Source organism: Pseudophryne corroboree, chromosome 5, assembly GCF_028390025.1.
Source record: "Pseudophryne corroboree isolate aPseCor3 chromosome 5, aPseCor3.hap2, whole genome shotgun sequence".
In the NCBI taxonomy this organism is placed as follows: domain Eukaryota; kingdom Metazoa; phylum Chordata; class Amphibia; order Anura; family Myobatrachidae; genus Pseudophryne; species Pseudophryne corroboree.
In genome coordinates, this window is record NC_086448.1 from 707,967,579 (window position 1) to 707,986,246 (window position 18,668).

Genomic DNA, 18,668 nt, shown 5'->3' on the forward strand with positions numbered 1-18,668 from the left:
ATACTGTGGCGGGCGTAGCTGGTTCTTTACTAACTTCGTTGCCCGCTTTTTAGCTATGGACAGGTACAGGTCCTGGACTGAGGGAAGGTAGGCCCCGATGATCTTCTCTGTGGTTCTGACCAGGAGCCTGTATCTGTCCCTCGAGCTGGCAGAGCCGTACCATACCAGTATCGAGGAGCACAGTACAGACTACAGAATCTCGAAGTAGAAGAGGAGCAGAAGCTTTTGTGGGATGTTTAAATTCCTTAGTTGCCTGAGGAATAACAACCTCTGCTGTCCTTTCCCTACAGTGGCGTCTGCGTTGGACCACCAATTAAGGTTCCGGGAGATTGTGGTCCCTAGGAACTTGAAGGACTCCACTAGTGATACCACTTTGTCAACACCAAAGCAATATGATTGGACAGGAGAATCCTCCGCCCGAATGCAGCGTCCTGAGAGGCAAAGGTATCAAAGGCTTAGCGTCTAATGAATGTATTAATGGAAGACCATGTGGCTGCCTTACATATCTGTTCAGCTGAAGCACCACGTTGTGCTGCCCATGAAGGACCTACCTTACGAGTAGAGTGAGCAGAGACATTAGCCGAAATAGGGAGATCAGCTTGAGAGTATGTTTCTGAAATAGTCATCCGAAACCACAGCAGGCCAACCTCTCTTGTGAAATCCGTACAGAACGAAGAGTGTGTCCGTCTTTCTGATGGCACTGGTACGATGATCCAAGTAGATCCTTAATGCACGGACTACGTCCAATGATGCATCTCCCACAGAAAGGTCCGGCCCCTGGACAGCCGGAACTACAATTTCTTCGTTAAGGTGGAATTTAGACACCACCTTAGGAAGGTAACCAGATTTGGTTCTGAGAACCGCTCTATCTGGATGAAATATCAGAAAAAGAGGGCAACATAACAATGCCTCTAAGTCTGAAACTCTTCTAGCTGAAGCAATAGAAAGTAGAAAGAGAACTTTAGCTGTCAACCTTTAAGATCCACTTGCTTCAGTGGTTCAAATGGGGCAACCTGAAGTGCCTTCAGGACTACACTTAGATCCCAAGGAGCTGTAGGAGGAACAAAAGGAGGATGAATGTGAAGCATTCCTTGGAAAAAAGTGTGAACACACTGTAGGTTAGCAATTTTCTTTTGAAACCATACAGTCAATGCAGACACCTGAACTCTCAAGGAAGCCACCCGTAGACCTTTGTCCATTCCTGCCTGAAGGAATGCTAGGACTCTGGAAACTCTGAAAGACCTAAGGTCAAATTTCCCGTCACTGCACCATTGAACATAGGCCTGCTATATTCGGTAATAAATGCGAGCTGAGGATGGTTTCCTTGCTCTAAGCATTGCTTGAATTACCTGTTGTGAGAATCCTCTTGCTTTCAGGATGGAAGTCTCAAGAGCCACGCCGTCAAAGACAGCAGATCTAGGTGCTTTTAATAGCAAGGACACTGAGACAGTAGATCTAGATGTTGAGGGAATAGGAAAAGAGTATCCACAGACAGCATCTGCAGATCTGTGTACCAATGTCTTCTGGTCCAATACGGAGCTATTAATATCACGGCGCCCTTTCCCTGTTTTACCTTTCACATCACCCTGGGTAACAGGGCGATCGGTGGAAACACATAGGCCAGACGAAAGTCCCATCTTACTGACAGGGCATCCACGAAAGGGCTCTTTTGGATCCTTTGTTCTTGACCCGTATGCGGGAACTTTTTTGTTCTGATGAGATCTATCTCCGGTAACCACCTCCGGTAATCAAGTCTACTAGAGTCTGGAAGACCTCGGGGTGTAAAACCCATTCGTTTGCATGAATGGCATGTCGACTGAGAAAATCCACTCCAAGTTTAGGACTCCTGGAATTAACACTGCGGACAAGGCTGGATGATGATGTTCTGCTCACCCTAACGTGTGGCTTACCTCCTTCATTGCTTTTTGGCTGCAAGTTCCTCCCTGATGACTGAGGTACGCTACTGCCGTTGCATTGTCTGAGCAAATCTGAACTGGTTTCCCCTGAAGAGTGACCTTTGCCTGAGTGAGTGCCATATATATGGCCTGAAGTTCCAATATATTTATTTGTTGGCAGGCAACTCTCTTCCTTGGTCCACTACCCCCTGGAAGCAACAATTTTCTGACACTGCTGCCCAGCCCTGAAGACTGGCGTTCGTTGTCAGAATCTTACACTCTGAGATCCAAAAGGGTCACCCTTTGTCCAGAAGGGATGTCTGTAACCACCAGGCTAATGATCTCCATATTTCCTGAGGAAGGACCATAGTCTGGGTTTTTATCGTCTGATGTAGTCCATTCCATCTGAAAAGCATCAGACGTTGAAGGGGCCTCAAGTGGAATTAAGCATATTCCACCATGTCGAATGTTGATACCACAGATCCCATCAATTGCATTGCTGAGTGAATGGATACTCTTCGACTGTTTAGTAGCTCCTGAATCCTTGTCTGTATTATAGATATTTTGTTCAGAGGTAGAAAAAACTCTGAAGCCTGGAATCCAATACAGCCCCCAATTGCGTCATGTGTTGTGATGGAACCAGAAGACTTCGCTCAATTTATGAGCCATACTTGGCTTTGTAAACAGGATATTGTCATTTGTAGATGGCATTGGAGAATTTCCTGAGATTGAGTCAGGATTAACAGGTCATCCAGCTATGGGAAAATCCTTATCCCCTGACAACAGAGATAGGCTGCCATCACCACCATAATTTTTGTGACCTTCTTGGAACTGTAATCAGTCCAAGTGGTAGGTCTGAAACTGAAAATGTTGCCAGAGGATAGCAAACCTGAGATAGCACTGATGGGACAGTGCAATAGGTACATGTAGGTAAGCAACTTGGATATCTAGAGATACCATAAAATCCTCCAGCTCCAATGCCAAGCCAATGGAACGTAAAGTTTCCATATGAAACCGAGGCATCCAAATGTATTTGTTCAGAGTAAGGAGACTGAGAATGGTCCGGTATGACTCCGGTTTCTGTACTAGAAAACAAGTTGGAATAGAAACCTTGTCCCTGCTGAGCAGGATGAACCGGTACTATCACCCTGTAACAACTTCTAAACTGCCTCACATAAAGCCCTGACCTTCGTTTCCATTGAAGACGGGCTGGTACAAACCAAACCTTGCAGAGGGTGTTTCTTGAAGGCAAACGCATCTCTGTAAGATATCGCTTCTTGCACCCAGGCATCTGTGGACTGCTGCCGGTTCTGTGTAAAATAAAAGAAGTCGACCCCGTGCCATTAGGCTGATAACATATCTTCTGGTTTAGAAGCAGGCTGATTACGACTGTTTGCCGTAACCCTTTCCTTTCGCTTTTCCTTGGGTCCAAAAGGACCAAAATGCTGAAAACTTAGGTTTAGACTTGCGAAACTGAAAGAAACTTCACTTTCTTAGAGTCTGCTTCAGACTCCAGAATATTGTTTTACTGCGTTACCAAAAAGAATATCTCCAGTAAAAGGCAAAGACTCTAGTAACCCTTATAGACTCTGAGTCAGCCTTCCAAGTACGTAGCCAGCTCACTCTGCGTGCTGCTACTGCTGAGGCTGATGCTTGAGAAGCTACTGCTTCTTATAAAAATAGCTGCCTGATTAATATGTGCAATATTGGACTTTTGTTCTCTAGTAGCCAATAAAAGATCATCTTCCAATGCATCAGCCCAGGCCGCCACCTTTCGCCATCCATGCTGTGACCATGGACAGCCTCACAACTGCCCCTGACAAGTAAAAACAGTTTCAAGAAACCATATTTTTTCCTATCCGTTACATAATTTACAGATGTTGAAGGCAGAGGTGATGTAGATTTACGCACTAGTCAAATCCCATGCATATCTAATTTGGGAGCAACCTCCCTATTCAAACAATCCCCAACCTAAAGAGGATACTTTTTACTGGGTGTGACCCAAGCCTCTTGCCTGATTTCCGTCAGCTGCTCTGACTCCAGAAATTCAGTCCTGACTGTTTTGGGACATTTAAACACAGGTGCCTTGAATTTTAACAAAGGCTCTGCAGCCTCCTCTAAGGATAGAATGGCTTTCATAGCATTTCATAATCATCTCTGAAATGTCCCCTTCCGAAACACGTGTGGACTGTGAAGATGTTTCATGTCTGTGTGATTTAATTACCAAAGACCTTTCAGCCTGTTTTTGTTGAAAGGCTGCCGCTTCCTGAACCGGATATGATATAATTCGAGGGTAATGTTGCACGTAAAGGTTAATAGGGATACCTGGTACTGGAGCTGGCACTATTCGCTCGGCTATATTAGATAATGTTTGTGCAAATGATGCCCATGAAGTTTCTGCCTGAACCTGAGCCTGCCTTAGCATGTTAAGGAGGCTTTGATGGAATAACAATTTGCACATAACCCATTTTGAACCAGATCTTGAGAGGTTAACCCTTCTTTGCATGACAATCATGATATCAATGTAGCTACAGGTGTGGAGAGAGTGTATCTACCTCACCCTTGCCTTTCTTAGACATAACAAAGAAATCACACACCTGACTGGTTAACTACACAATTAGTGACTGAAACCACTTTAACGCTTGCTAAAGTGATGTACAATCCAACTCCTCCCTGCTTCGCACTAGCATTGAGGATCAGATATATGAGAAAGCAAAACTGACAGAAACACAGTATAAGTCAGCAGCCACACTAGCAACCAGTCACATTGTTATACATTAGTATACATTGGCAATATGAGCACATATTTAACTACAGATACATTTCAGCTATGTAGGAGAAAAATATTACAGCAAGTAAGGTATATATAGGACTTTTAATGTATTCAGTCGCATAGGCGAAAGAAACAGCAGTAAACGTTTACAAGACTCATATGCAATAGGCACTTATACAACTACTCGTACCTCAATGGTAGGTAGAGACTCAGTGCTGTATTCACCTGCCTCAGGAGAGCGGGATACAGGGAGACTTAACCCCGCTCCCAGGATCGATCAATACGCTAGCAAACGCTGAGTGGGTCCAGGCGCTAATAGTGAACACAGACATCCAAGTGAATCCAAACGCACCAGTGACACAGCCGCCTAAGCTGCGACTGGGTTAGTTAGTATCTAGCGTCTCAGACGGAAGGGGGAAATCAGTTCATGACGGGAGACTCAGAGGAAACTAGTCATGAACCATGAGGAGGAGCGACCACAGGAGCGTCTTACTCCCCACTGCTGACATCAACCCCAGGGATCACGGCCTCATACTAACCCCTGATCCCTGAGGCCTAGCGCTGGTACACTCGAGGTTGCAGCCACGTCAGCAACTGTTCGGTAGTCTCCATCCCAAAAACAGTGCAGCTGTGTCTCGCGTCTCCTCCACTAAGCGGAACCAACGCCTTACCTTCTTCCCATGCTCCGGACATTCTACACATGCTAGTACATCCTACACAGACACCTGCCAAAACAGCACTGTACATGTGGGTAAGCGTTGTCGTGACCCGGCGGGAAGTTGTTGGAGCGACTCTTTATAAGGTACGTATAAAACGCTTTTTAGAAAGATCGCTCAAAAAGAATAAGACTAAAAATAAAATAACAAAAAGCTTATGGCTGCTAAAAACCAGCAACCCATTGACCATGGTCCGGCTCCTGCCGCACCAAACAAAAAACTGAATTGCATGACCCAGGAGGCGGGGATATAGGAGACTGGCCCGTTGCATTCTGGGAGGCCGAAAGCTTTGATTGGTGCCATTCCGCTGACGCTACCTCATATCCCAGTGTTATCCTGTGGATAATCTGTGGACACTGCAGGAGAAAGTAAAAATCTCCAAATAATAAAACGGTGAGAAACAGATAGGGGAAAACTCAATTAGCTGCAGGGTTTAATGATCGTGCTGCCTAACTCAATTAGCTGTGTGTGCTAATCCCTAGAGGCAGGATTTGCATTTAATGCGGGAAACCCATTAGAGTCGCCATCTTACGCAGAATCAGTCCATTCACGTGCGTTTCCATATGTTTTACCGTGCAGGGAAAAGGCCAATTAATTGAAAAGCTATTCCACATACGGCGAGATCAATTAGCTAATTGAATCCACCCCAAAGAGTACATTATGTAAAAGGAAAGTATCTCATTGATAATAAGATGTTTATTTACCAATAAAAACAGCACAAATCTATATAATGCATTTTCTTGATAATTGGCTGGTAAGAGGTGTTTTACCACCTAATCAGCATAGTCCAACCTTATTCTCTCCCTTTAAAAATGACTAGTAGAAAATAAAGTAAAAAATACTCAAATATTAAACATGTTAACACAAATCCTCAATATCTTATAACATTTGTGAAATACAGTTCAGAACTAAAATGTCATAGTATAAATGGACAGCGAAACATAATTCTGTAATGTAGGTACTAATGCTACAATGAGCCCTGTACAAAAGCCTCAGACTAAAATAAGAAAATAAATATAAAGATGAGGAGCAACAAATAGCTTCCCATGTATCAGATGCTCCTCCCATCCTGTACAATACTCTACAGCTAATTCTTCAAGGGAGCAGTCACAACAGAAGTAATCATTTGTAGCAAAACTGCGGAATTCATTATATTCGGTCTAGTGGTGAATTTCCCATTATCCATGTGAGGCACATGCCTGGGGGCGGCACTGGTTTGGGGGCGACACTTGGATGCTTGTATTGGTACTGTCAGCCCAAAAGGTGCCAGTAACTGCCAAATACTCCCACTGTACTGTACCATATGGCATCTTAAATGAAGTGAAATATGGACAGGACATGCACATTCAGCCCCTGTAAGCTGTCCTACTTAGTAAATATGTATACATAATTAAAAAATGTCATAGTTAGTGCCTTTTTATTATTCTATTAAATTGGCTATCATCAAATAAAGGCTTATACCCAATCAGTAAAAGTAATAAAATTAGGCAGGCGGGGAACGGGCGTTACAGTTGTGCCTAGGGGAGCCCTCACCCCTAAATTGCCCCTGATAAGGTCCCAAGTCCTGATCCTCATAAGTGTTATATTAAGAGCTAACATCTACTTTCCAAATAATCATAGCCAACCATAAAATACAAAAACAGGAGGCTGGGAAAGAATGAAAGCATTACTACCGATTAATATCAGTATTTGCTGTACACCAATACTATTCAGAGGCACTGCAATGTGACTTTACCTTTGAATGTGCTGGTCCTCTTTCATCCAACAGTTTATATTGTGGCTGAATTCTATTAAAGCGGGCTAACTCATTCACCAAACACATTGGCGTTTTCTCTTTGGGGTTTGTCATGTTTTCATGGAGAGGCACTGAGTAAACAGAGGAAGGAGAACCTAATTAGAGGAGGTTATCTTCAGATGTGGACGGACACGGATCATGGCAACAAGGAAATAGATGTCTTGTCAAAACAGGCCCTGAACATAATCCATATGCTTACTACTCTTTTTTATTATGTTGAAACAATTTATTGTAAACCTTTGTGCAAATGGCAAATTCAAACAAACAGCATAAAGCAAAAAATGTAAACGGAGAGATGAAAGCTAACTGGGAACCTAAGGGACAGAGGGCTGACCAGGGGAAATGGGAGGCTATAACCATATATTTTTTATGCCATTCAGTTGTATCCAGATACTAGGATTACGGTGTGCGAATACAATACATCTGCCTGGTGGTATAAATACATGGCTGAAGAAGCCAGAAAGGGGAATCAATGTATTTAGACCAAGTGTAAAGTTATGAAATTAAGCAATCTGTAGGAGGAAGGCCACTTTAATGCCATCTACAAATGAAGTATATTAGTTTAATAAGCATCATAGAAACATAGAATTTGTCGGCAGATAAGAACCACTTGGCCCATCTAGTCTGCCCCTTATTTTTTTTTATTTTTTTTATATTATTTTTTAACACTAACCTTATTTGATCCTTATTTCTTTGTAAGGATATCCTTATGTCTATCCCATGCATGTTTAAATTGCTCTACTGTCTTAGCCTCTACCACCTCTGATGGGAGGCTATTCCACTTGTCCACTACCCTTTCTGTGAAATAATTTTTCCGCAAATTTCCCCTGAACCTCCCCCCCTCCAGTCTCAGTGCATGTCCTCGTGTCCTATTGCTTCTCTTCATTTGGAGAATGTTTCCCTCCTGGACTTTGTTAAAACCCTTCATATGTTTGAAAGTTTCTATCATGTCCCCCCTTTCCCTTCTCTGCTCCAAACTATACATATTGAGATTTCTTGAGATTTTTTAATTAATATGCTTGCGGTACTCAATGACCTTGCAAAATGATGACTACAACAATGCACCCAGGAAGTGGTCATTTTACTTCAGGGTAAATATAAAATGTGATGAACCAGAGCTGGAGATAATGGGGTAATGTAATAGTATGCGATGCCCGGTGGCACGAACAGCTCCTTATTATTATGGTAAGGAATCTCCTGTGCACCTCTATGGGTGATCAGAGACGAAGAGGAGAAACAATGCAGCAGAATGCCTCCACGATCACTCCAGAGACACGTCGCAGAGAAAGGAATCACCGATGATGTCAAATTCAACAGCTAAATGAGACTTTTGGCTATAGGAGACCATTAAAGAATGAAAAGAATACAGTAAGTGTCTTCATTAAAGCTGAGAAATTAACAAACGCACCAGGAAACGTTTCTAGAAGCTGCGTGTATCTGGGTCCAGGGATTTGACCAGCCTGGCTGGAACCAACTGGTCACATACCATGACGACATAACTATACAGATAGAATATATACAGGGATCTCTTTTGCACAGTACATTTCTAAAATGCTGCAAAAAAAAGTCTTCTGCTAAAGAAACAAAAATGTAAACTAAAAAAATTATAGAAATTATTTTCCTTTACCCGTCCGCATTATTTACCCCAGCACTATTTACACAAAATAGAACACACGCAGCACAAATAGGACACACACTGGAGTTTTCATATACCTTCCAAGAATTTGGCTGGCTCTTCTTCAGCAACCACGCCTGGCGAGCTCAGAGAGGATGAAGAGTCTGCGAGACTGTCAGTGGGACTGTCCGTGGTAGGCTCCGCAGCAGATCCATTCAGGGAGCTTTGTACAATCATCTGATTGACACCAGGGGCAGGTGCGGGAAGCACAGAAGGAAAAGAAGAATCACACATGGTTGCAGGTGATGGTGCCTTGATGTGTGCCATTCTCTAGCTCTGCAACATGCAAAAAAATAAATAAGAAAAATGAAAAACAAATGATATTAAATGAAATACTTCACTTCTATAAATTGTAAGCTTGCGAGCAGGGCCTTCCTACCTCTATAACTGTCTGATATTACCCGGTTTTGTTCTATTGCTGTTGTTCCAATTGCAAAGCGCAACGGAATATGTTGCTCTATACAAGAAGCTACTAATAAATACATTTCTATTTAGGCTGCACTTAACGAAAAATCCCTTGGTTATTTTGTGTGCCAATGTTGTCAACTGGGACTTAGTGGGTGATTCATACCTGATTGCTGGGCTGCTAAATTTGTTGTGCTGCGTTCAGATATACGCCGCCCAAGGGGAGTGTATATTCGCCATGCAAGTGTGGGTTTGCATGTGTACGCCGAGCTTCAAAAAAATCCCTCAGTCAGCGGACCGCTCCGAATCCGTTCGCACCTCACTCACCATTGAATGATTTTTCCTGTGTGCAGTCTGTGCGCAGCCCAGGACTTAATCCTACAGTGCGATGAGAACAGGCTGATCGGGGCAGGAGCTGATGTCATACACACTCCCTGAAAACACTTGGGAACGTCTGTATTTTTCCGGAAACTCCCAAATGGTCAGTTACCACCCACCCACCCACAAATTACCTCTTCCTGTCAATCAGCATGCGAATGGCTGTGTGATTGAAATGTTCACACCAGCCTGTCACTGTTCGGAGATGCCTGTTGTCTGCCGACGCACGTGCGCACTGCAGTGCATACGCACGCGCAGTCTATCCATGATCGCCCGCTGTGCATAAACGCACAGCAGCGATCAGGTCTGAATCACCCCCTTGGGCCCAAACAAAAGGATGATCCTTCCACTATTGTCTATTATTATTAAGGTTCCCAAGAAAGTTCTCTTAAGACAATGGTGCTCTGGGGCCTATGGTGGGACAGGTGAGAACCTTATTATTAGAACTGTTACATTTTGATATGCAATCTGCCTTTCCTTGTATTGAAAAAGATGTTCAACAATTCTATAAACAATGGGGATTAATTATTGAATATTTACATTCACAGGAAAAGGCACATATCTTAAAAGTGTTTAAGCAAACAACTTAGTATTTGTACAGTCAACTTAAGGCCCGTACACACTGGTCGATATATCGGCCGTTCTTTTGAACGGCCGATATATCGCGGGACCGTCGGCCAGTGTGTACGGCCGATACGTCTGTGAACTCCGTCGTTCACAGACGTATCGCGTCAGCCGCGCAGCACAGCCGACGGCCAATATATCTACCGATATATTGGCGCGTCGCTGTGTGTGTACGGGGCGGTCGGCCGACTCCCCGTACACATGCTGCGGCAGCCGGCGGTGATTGACAGCTGAACTGGGCGGGCCCAGTTCATGACGTCAGTCCCCGACGGATCGGGCAGTGTGTATGCTGAACACACTGCTCGATCCGTCCATAGATATATTTGCAGATCAATTGATCTGCAGATATATCTATTAGTGTGTACCCACCTTTACTCTTTATTATTTAGGGAATGACATGTTCAATCTAGAAGCCCTGGATCTCGACCTCTGTTCTCCAATACAGTGTAATTGTAAGTGGGTTAGTTTATTTTTTTATCTTTATTTTATTTTTATTTTTATTTATTAGGGGGGAGGGGGGGGTTTGTTTGTTTGTTTGTTTATCTGTTTGGGGAGGGGTTCTCATAAATAGGTGATCGTTAAATTTTATCCTGTTTATATATAATATATATATATATATATATATATATATATATATATATATATATATATATATATATGATCAGCTGGCTCATTGATACAGTCACAATTTTACAGTGGACTGGTCTTTATTGTACATCCTCTACAATACGTTTTGATGTCTTATACATCTTATCTTCTATTTCATGGCACTGGGTACCCTTTTTTTTTTTTTTACATATTTTTATTTGTTTTTTGGCTAAAGTATAACATAACAGAGAGGCATATAGAAAGTATCGTAATCAAAAACAGTGAGGCATAACGATGACAACGGCAGTCCAAGGGACATAAGAATGCATGCGAAATTACATAACCATGAAATAGTCCATATCCAACATTACAGCCAATCCAGAATAAAAATGTGACATAACATCCATGTTGAGAAAAGATGTTGGTGAATAAAGATCCTCCTGCAATATGTCCAGAGAAAAACGCTGTTGTTTCTACGAGTGCCGTGTATAAACAAAGTGAAAATAGGTTTTGATGATAAACAAAGAACAATGAAAACCAACATACCATACACAATACCATAAAAAACAGTAGCGGGGGGGGGGAAGAGAAAAGAAAAGAAAAAAAAGAAAAAGGCATCAGGAGAAAAAAGGGGAAAAAGAGGCGGGGGGAGGGGGGGGGAAACTGTGGATAACGAGACCCCAACCAACCAGTATCAGTATCTAGATAGAAGTTAGCTCAGCTACCCTTCCGCAGCAATGAACCAAACAGTATATTCAAAGCCAATTGCCAATTCTAAACCAGTATCAAAGATCGCCGTTATCTGGGCATATTCCTCTGGTGATCTAGTGAGAATATAAGGCCTCCATTTTTCAAGGAATTTGGTAGTCCCCACTTGAAAATTTGGTAACAATGAATATCATTCAAAACACAATATTTTTCGTAACAAGTTGTGAACTTCCATAACGGAAGGTGCAACTTTGGAAATTCAAGAATTTAGGATTATCTTTTTAGCCACAATGACCAGCACCGTTAGAAAGGGTAGAAGATGTGTGTCACCAGTAGTCAGAGACCATGTATCGTAATTGGCAAATAGCATTGAAATAGGATCTAAGGGGACATTTAGAGAAAAAGATGAGTTAATAAACTTTCTTTTTTTATGCCAAAAGCGTTTAATTTGGCCACAGGACCAAAAATTATGGAAAAACGTGGCCACAGGGTGATGGCACTTAGGACCCGAACCATCCTCTTTGTGAACAAAAAAGCTCCTCTGCTTCTGTGATATGTACGCTCTATATAGTGTTTTAATATGTGTTTCTTGGAGGGAAGATGTGTACAGCGATTTTAGAGTTTTATGGTAATATTTAAATAGCATGTCTCCAGTCAAGGGGGACAAAATATCTTTCCTCCACAGTTCGGCTGTGGATTCCCACACTGAGTGTTCACCAAGAGATAAAAGTTTCTGATAAATATGTTTGGTTTTGTATGTAGCTTTTAAGAAATGTTCTGCTACTTGAGCTATAGGGTCTGGGAGCTTGGCTGTAACATTATGGGGGAAAGAGATTTGATATAATGTGCAAGTTGGGTATAAGAGAACTTGTAAAGGTTTGAGACCCCATATGTCTCCTGCAATTGTGAGAAGGAAATAAAGTTGCCCCCCGGGTCAAAGACTTGTGAGGTGCTACGTAGTCCCTTCAATTTGAGTCTATGAAAGTAGGTGCCGTGTAAACCAGGAACAAACATGGGATTGCCCCACAGAGGGATCCATTTCGAGTTTACTGGATTTTTACCTAACCTCTTATTGACTGCCCACCAGGTATCATACGTGTCTTTAAAGAATAGATCACGGCTCTGGCCGTGTGTAAAAGTGCTCCAGGGGCATAAGGATAAAATAAAGCACAATCTAATGCATAAGTAGTATACATATTTGTTTCCAATAGCCAATCCAAAATGTACCTAAACAGTAAAGCACGGGAGTATTGAAGTAGATCTGGAAGACCCCACCCTTCATCTGCTTTTTGTAATTGTAATTTCTGCCTGGAAATCCGTGTTTTTTTTTTATTTCCATATAAATCTCTGAAAGATTGAATATAGGCCCTCATTCCGAGTCGTTCGCTCTGTATATTTCATCGCATCGCAGTGAAATTCCGCTTAGTACGCATGCGCAATATTCGCACTGCGACTGCGCCAATTTAACAATGAAGATAGTATTTTTACTCACGGCTTTTTCTTCGCTCCGGCGATCGTAATGTGATTGACAGGAAATGGGTGTTACTGGGCGGAAACACGGCGTTTCAGGGGCGTGTGGTTAAAAACGCTACCGTTTCCGGAAAAAACGCAGGAGTGGCCGGAGAAACGGAGGAGTGTCTGGGCGAACGCTGGGTGTGTTTATGACGTCAAACCAGGAACGACAAGCACTGAACTGATCGCAGATGCCGAGTAAGTCTGAAGCTACTCTGAAACTGCTAAGTAGTTTGTAATCGCAATATTGCGAATACATCGGTCGCAATTTTAAGAAGCTAAGATTCACTCCCAGTAGGCGGCGGCTTAGCGTGTGTAACTCTGCTAAAATCGCCATGCGAGCGATCAACTCGGAATGAGGGCCATAGTTCCCCAATATCAGCCATCGAAAGTTGAATTGATGACATTTGCATACAATAAGTGAGTTTCGGTAAAAGCATAGTTTTGATAACTTCTATCCTTCCCAACAAAGATAAGGGAAAGTTGTTCCAATTCTCCAGAGATTTGGAAAAATTAGTAATCATTGGGGAGTAATTTAGTTTGGATAACATGGACAAGGAGTTCGGAATCATAATACCCAGATATTTAAGATGAGAATGCATAATTTTTTGGGAATGTAAAGTGGCATTGCCTGGAAAGGTGGGGGGGGGGGACCCTCGAAGCATGAGGAGTTCCGATTTATCCACATTTATTATACATCCCGAAAAGTAACTAAAATGCTGAATAATATTAAAAACTAAGGGAATAGAAAGAGCAGGGTCAGAAAGGAAAAGCAACATATCGTCGTCAAAAAGGGATAAACGAAGATGTATGGTACCTATCATTATACCAGAAAATAAGGGGGATTGTCTTTAGGCAGGCATGTCCAAACTGCGGCCCTATAGCTGTTGTGAAACTACATATCCCAGCATGCCCTGACACAGTTTTGCTGTCAGAGAATGCTAAAGCTGTGTCAGGGCATGCTGGGATGTGTAGTTTCTCAACAGCTGGAGGGCCGCAGTTTGGATATGCCTGTCTTAAAGCAATTGCCAACGATTCCATAGCTAACACGAAAAGTAACGGGGACAGGGGGCAACCCTGTCGGGTCCCTCTTAATATAGGGAAATTATCCAATAAAGTGTCATTACAAATCATTTGGGACGAGGAATTAAGATAAGGTCCGGAGGAGGCTCACAAACTGACGTGGGAATCCAAAACGATGTACTGTATCATAGAGGTGGTCCCAATGCACCATGTCAAATGCTTTTTCAGCATCAAGAGATGAAACCGATTTTGGCACCTCAGACACAGCGCATTGGGACCCACCCACCACCGCCAGAACCTTCCTAATATTAACCACTGGGTTTCTACTATTCACAAAACCCGTCTGATCGGGATGTAGGATATCAGGGAGAATCACCTTAAGTCTGTCAGCCAATATTTTTGTTAAGAGCTTATAAAATCGGTATTAAGAAGAGATATTGGTCTATATGAACGCGGGTCAGAAGGATCTCGACCAGGCTTTGGAAACAACTTCAGAACCGCTGAATTAAAATAAGGGGGCATGGAACCAGAAGCAATACTTGCATTAAAAACTAAGGTTAAAGAGGCGTGGCCTGGAGGCTGATCTGAGAAGCAGCACACTCTGAGAGCTCCTCAGAGAACAAGGAGTTTAGCCCTCAAAACCCTCTCCCTGCTTGGGAAAACCCTTCCAAACTCGCTCCCCTTGATAGAGGGGACACTCGTCGGTGGTGGGGTAGCGCTGCGGAATCGGGGAGCCGGTTTACCGGCTCCTGCGGGTTGCGGCCTACCCTCCATTCAGAAGCCGGGGCCTAAATTTTGAATCCTCCGGCGGCGGGCCGTACGGAGCCTAGTGCCCGTCCCTGAAGTGCTCTCAAGTGCCCTGGCGTGGACCCCCTCGGAGCTGACATACGCTCCCCCATACTGTCGAGGCGGAGGAGGCTGCGGAGGAACGAGGAGTTGGCCAAAGAACGGACGACGGGGATCAGATGCCTCGAGGGCGGCGGCCATCTTAGATTTCGGACCCGGAGACGGAGCCGCGGTCTCGGGTCCTGCCGGCCCCCGCTACACTAGGTGAGCTGCTCCACCAACACTCCCCCCCCCCCCGCCATCACCTGCGCTGGACGCCTGGACACTCCGTGCTGAACGCCGGAGGGGGTCGCAGAGCCGCAGCACCACAGCACCTACATCAGCCTCTCTCTGGGGGTGGACCTCTGTCCCAGGCCTGCAGTTATTCAGCCGCCACCGGAGACATCACCATCGACGCTGGGCACGGAGGCTCCTGTGACCCTTAACCTGCGGATCTCACATGCTCACTGGGGAGCCCCATCCGACTGCCCTCACGCTGGCTGGCGTCTTCCTTCTCCCCTCCCTACCATAAGGTACGACTGGGCTGAGGAGAGTGCCATCTTCTCGCCCCATAGGGGTCTTATATATATATATATATATATACTCTAACACCCCCCTAGTATTAAATTTTCATACAACTTGCTGAGGTTAATTGGCATTCCCCTCCTGTGCTGGACTTCTCTGTACTACAAGTTTACAAGCCAGAGGGCGCCATCTTCTGGCCTCTCCCTACTACTGCGCCTGTTTGCACCCCAGTCTCCTATGTCACTATCCAGCAGAGAAATGTGCTGTTGAAAGCCTGGGGGCATGACCCCGGGGGTCTTATTCTTGTGAAATCTCAACGTCTACTTCGTGATGGATCATTAACTACCTATATTACTACTCAGCTATGCCCGATGACCTCTTTTAGCTCCGGGACTGTCATACACCATGCCTAAGTCCAAGGCCAAGAAAAATACATCTTCCGCGGAAATTTCCGCCTTTATTTCTAAGATGAAGTCTAGTTCCACTAAATTACCGGCCGTCCCTGTTCCCGCCCAGGTTTCAGAATCTGAGGAAGACTCATCGTCCCCAGACCCCTCCATGAAAGAATGTATCTCCTCTATTCTGGCGGAGATGAAATCGCTGAAACAAGCTTTTCATTCGGAAATCCAGAATGCCATCTCAGGGCTCAAGGCGGAGATATCTGATCTCGGGGCCCGCACTAACGACGCTGAACAAAAAATTGATGAAGTCATTTCCTTCCAGCAGGAGCTGGAACGCTCAGTCCACGTTATGCAGGAGGATATCTACCTGCTCCAAGACCAACAGGAAGACGCAGATAATCGCGCACGACGCAATAACCTACGTATTAAATGTATTCCGGAGTCGGTGGAACCGGCACAATTGGAAGATTTCCTCCTCAGATTTTTCCAACACCTCCTCCCGGACGTCCCACGTGAGCAGTTCCTCCTGGACAGGGCTCACCGGGCCTTGCGCCAAAAACCCCCGACTTCGTCCCCCCCACGTGACGTAGTCATACGATGTCACTACTTCAAAATCAAGGAAAAAATTCTAACAGCGGCCCGGAACAGAGACTTGTGTTTGTTTGACTCGCATAGGCTAATGGTGTTTCAGGACTTATCCCCTACCACTCTCAAGAGGCGCTTCGACCTGCGGGAGTGCACCCAAATCCTCAGGGAAAACCAGATCCGTTACAAATGGGGTTACCCCTTTGCCCTCATTGTGCAACTCGATGGGAAGAGACTGTTGGCACGCTCTAAGGAGGAGGCCCATCGGCTCCTTCTGAGACTTAACCTTTCTCCCCCGGAGTCCGATAAACCTGATGCCCCGCTGGAAGCTCCAGTTCTCCAACGCACTCCAGTCTCACCCCTCCCGCAGCGGGCGCCTCGACGTCTGTGGTTGACAGTCCCGGCAAAAACCTCCGTGAGACATGACACTTCATGAACATTTCTTCACGGCTGCACTGTCGGGTTATTATTTGTCATTCTCTACTGTTATGCATATTAAGAGGTTTACGGGTTCTCCCTTTCCACCGTGTTCATATAACTGAACATATGACAATTCCGGAGAAAACCTCTACAAGTCATGACCCGCCGTGAAAGTTTCTGTACAGATGTACTGTTGGGTCACTATAGGGGTAAAATGTCACTGTTTTACAAACGAGTTTAGAGTTGTAAGAATCTCTTTCTGAGTTGAGATTGTTTATTTGCTTATTTACTTATATAATCTCAACGGTGGTCCACTGTGGTAGGTTGTTGCAACGACCCCCTCGGTCGGTCGCCCCCCCCCATAAGTTTAGTTGGTGGGCGCCCCGGTGGCCGAGACCGCGCCCCCCACCGAGCCTCCATAGTCAGTTTTGAGCATGAGGGAGTTCTCTTCTCCCTTAAATCCCCCATACGGGTGCTCAAACATACAGACCCGTACGCAGCGTACAATGGGTCGGTGGCTCGGTCAATTCTACTTGTTTATTTTACAGTTTCTTAAAGGTCTTTTTGTGACTTTTGTGATTTTTCTTTTTTTTCTTTTTTCTCTTTTTCTTCCCCTTATCTTTCTCCCCCAACTTCCCTCTCTTTCTCTCCCCCCTGTTCCCCTCGTTTCCCAGGGAGACTACTTGAGGTTCAATAAGAACTCTTATGCTATACTCATACTTGTAACATTATGTCTGTTAACGTAATATCCTACAATGTGAAGGGCCTTAACAGTCCTCAAAAGAGGACCAAGTTATTTCTTTTTCTGAAACAGGTGAGGGGAGATCTGGTATTCCTCCAGGAGACGCATTTTAAAGGGATTTCCCACCCTGAACTATGTTCTAGACGCCACCCTGTTGCCATACACGCCTGTGATCGCACTCATAAGAAAAGAGGGGTCGCCATTCTGATTCCCGCCCATTTACATTTGGAATCAGACCGAATCATTAAGGATAAGCGCGGTAGGTTTCTTATTATAGTAGGTAAACTTAATAATGTCCCTATCACCATGGTTAATGTCTACGCTCCCAATATTAACCAGGCCTCGTTCTTTGCTTCCTTAGACTCCAAAATCGCCCAATGTAGGAAAGGTGACCTCTTAATAGCAGGAGACTTTAACACCATACTACATCATAGTCTGGATCGTTCCCATCCCCTCCCACGGTCCCAGTCCCGTATCAGCACCCGCAACTCTAGAGCCCTACAGTCGCTGCTTAAAAATCACCTCCTGTTTGACTCCTGGAGGGTTGTTGATCCCCTAATTAAGGACTATACGTTCTATTCTCCAGTCCACAATCTATATACTAGAATTGATATGATTATGGTCGGAAGGGACCTAACATCCAGAATCCAGAACTGCTGTATTTATCCAATCACATGGTCTGATCACGCCCCGATTTCTCTGACTCTGACCGGGCTAGCCCGCACTCCTTCCCCCCCCTCCTGGTCGCTTAACGACGCCCTCCTCCAACAACCTGAAGTACTACAGCAAACCACTCAGGTATTAACGGACTACTTCAGCGAGAACCAAACCCCCGGTATATCCGATACGACCCTGTGGGAGGCACACAAGGCGGTCCTCCGGGGCCACTTCATTCAGACTGCGGCCAGGATCACCAAGCAGCGCTCCCAAAAGATTCTAGAGTTATCTAACCAGCTCCACCAAATGGAGGAAGTGCATAAGTCCTCTCTGGACTCTGCGGATTTTGAGACGGTCCTTAAAATCAGAGGAGAACTTAACTCACTATTGTCTCATAAGACTGAAATGTGCCTTAGACGTC

The 18,668-nt window shown here is 44.5% G+C and overlaps 1 protein-coding gene across 11 annotated transcripts in view; it reads right to left on the reverse strand.

Annotated features, from left to right (window-relative positions):
• STAU2 (staufen double-stranded RNA binding protein 2) overlaps positions 1–18,668 on the reverse strand; it is a 747,611-nt gene that overhangs the window by 636,837 nt on the left and 92,106 nt on the right. For all 11 annotated transcript variants that reach the window (XR_010177886.1, XM_063923932.1, XM_063923926.1 and 8 more), the window contains exons 2-3: positions 8,893–9,130; positions 7,120–7,250 (exon numbers count right to left, since the gene is read on the reverse strand). Coding sequence is in view for 10 of the 11 variants with exons in the window: in XM_063923932.1 (XP_063780002.1) it covers positions 7,120–7,250; positions 8,893–9,121 (360 nt within the window). In the remaining variant the exon portion in view is untranslated. The remainder of the gene's footprint in view (positions 1–7,119; positions 7,251–8,892; positions 9,131–18,668) is intronic.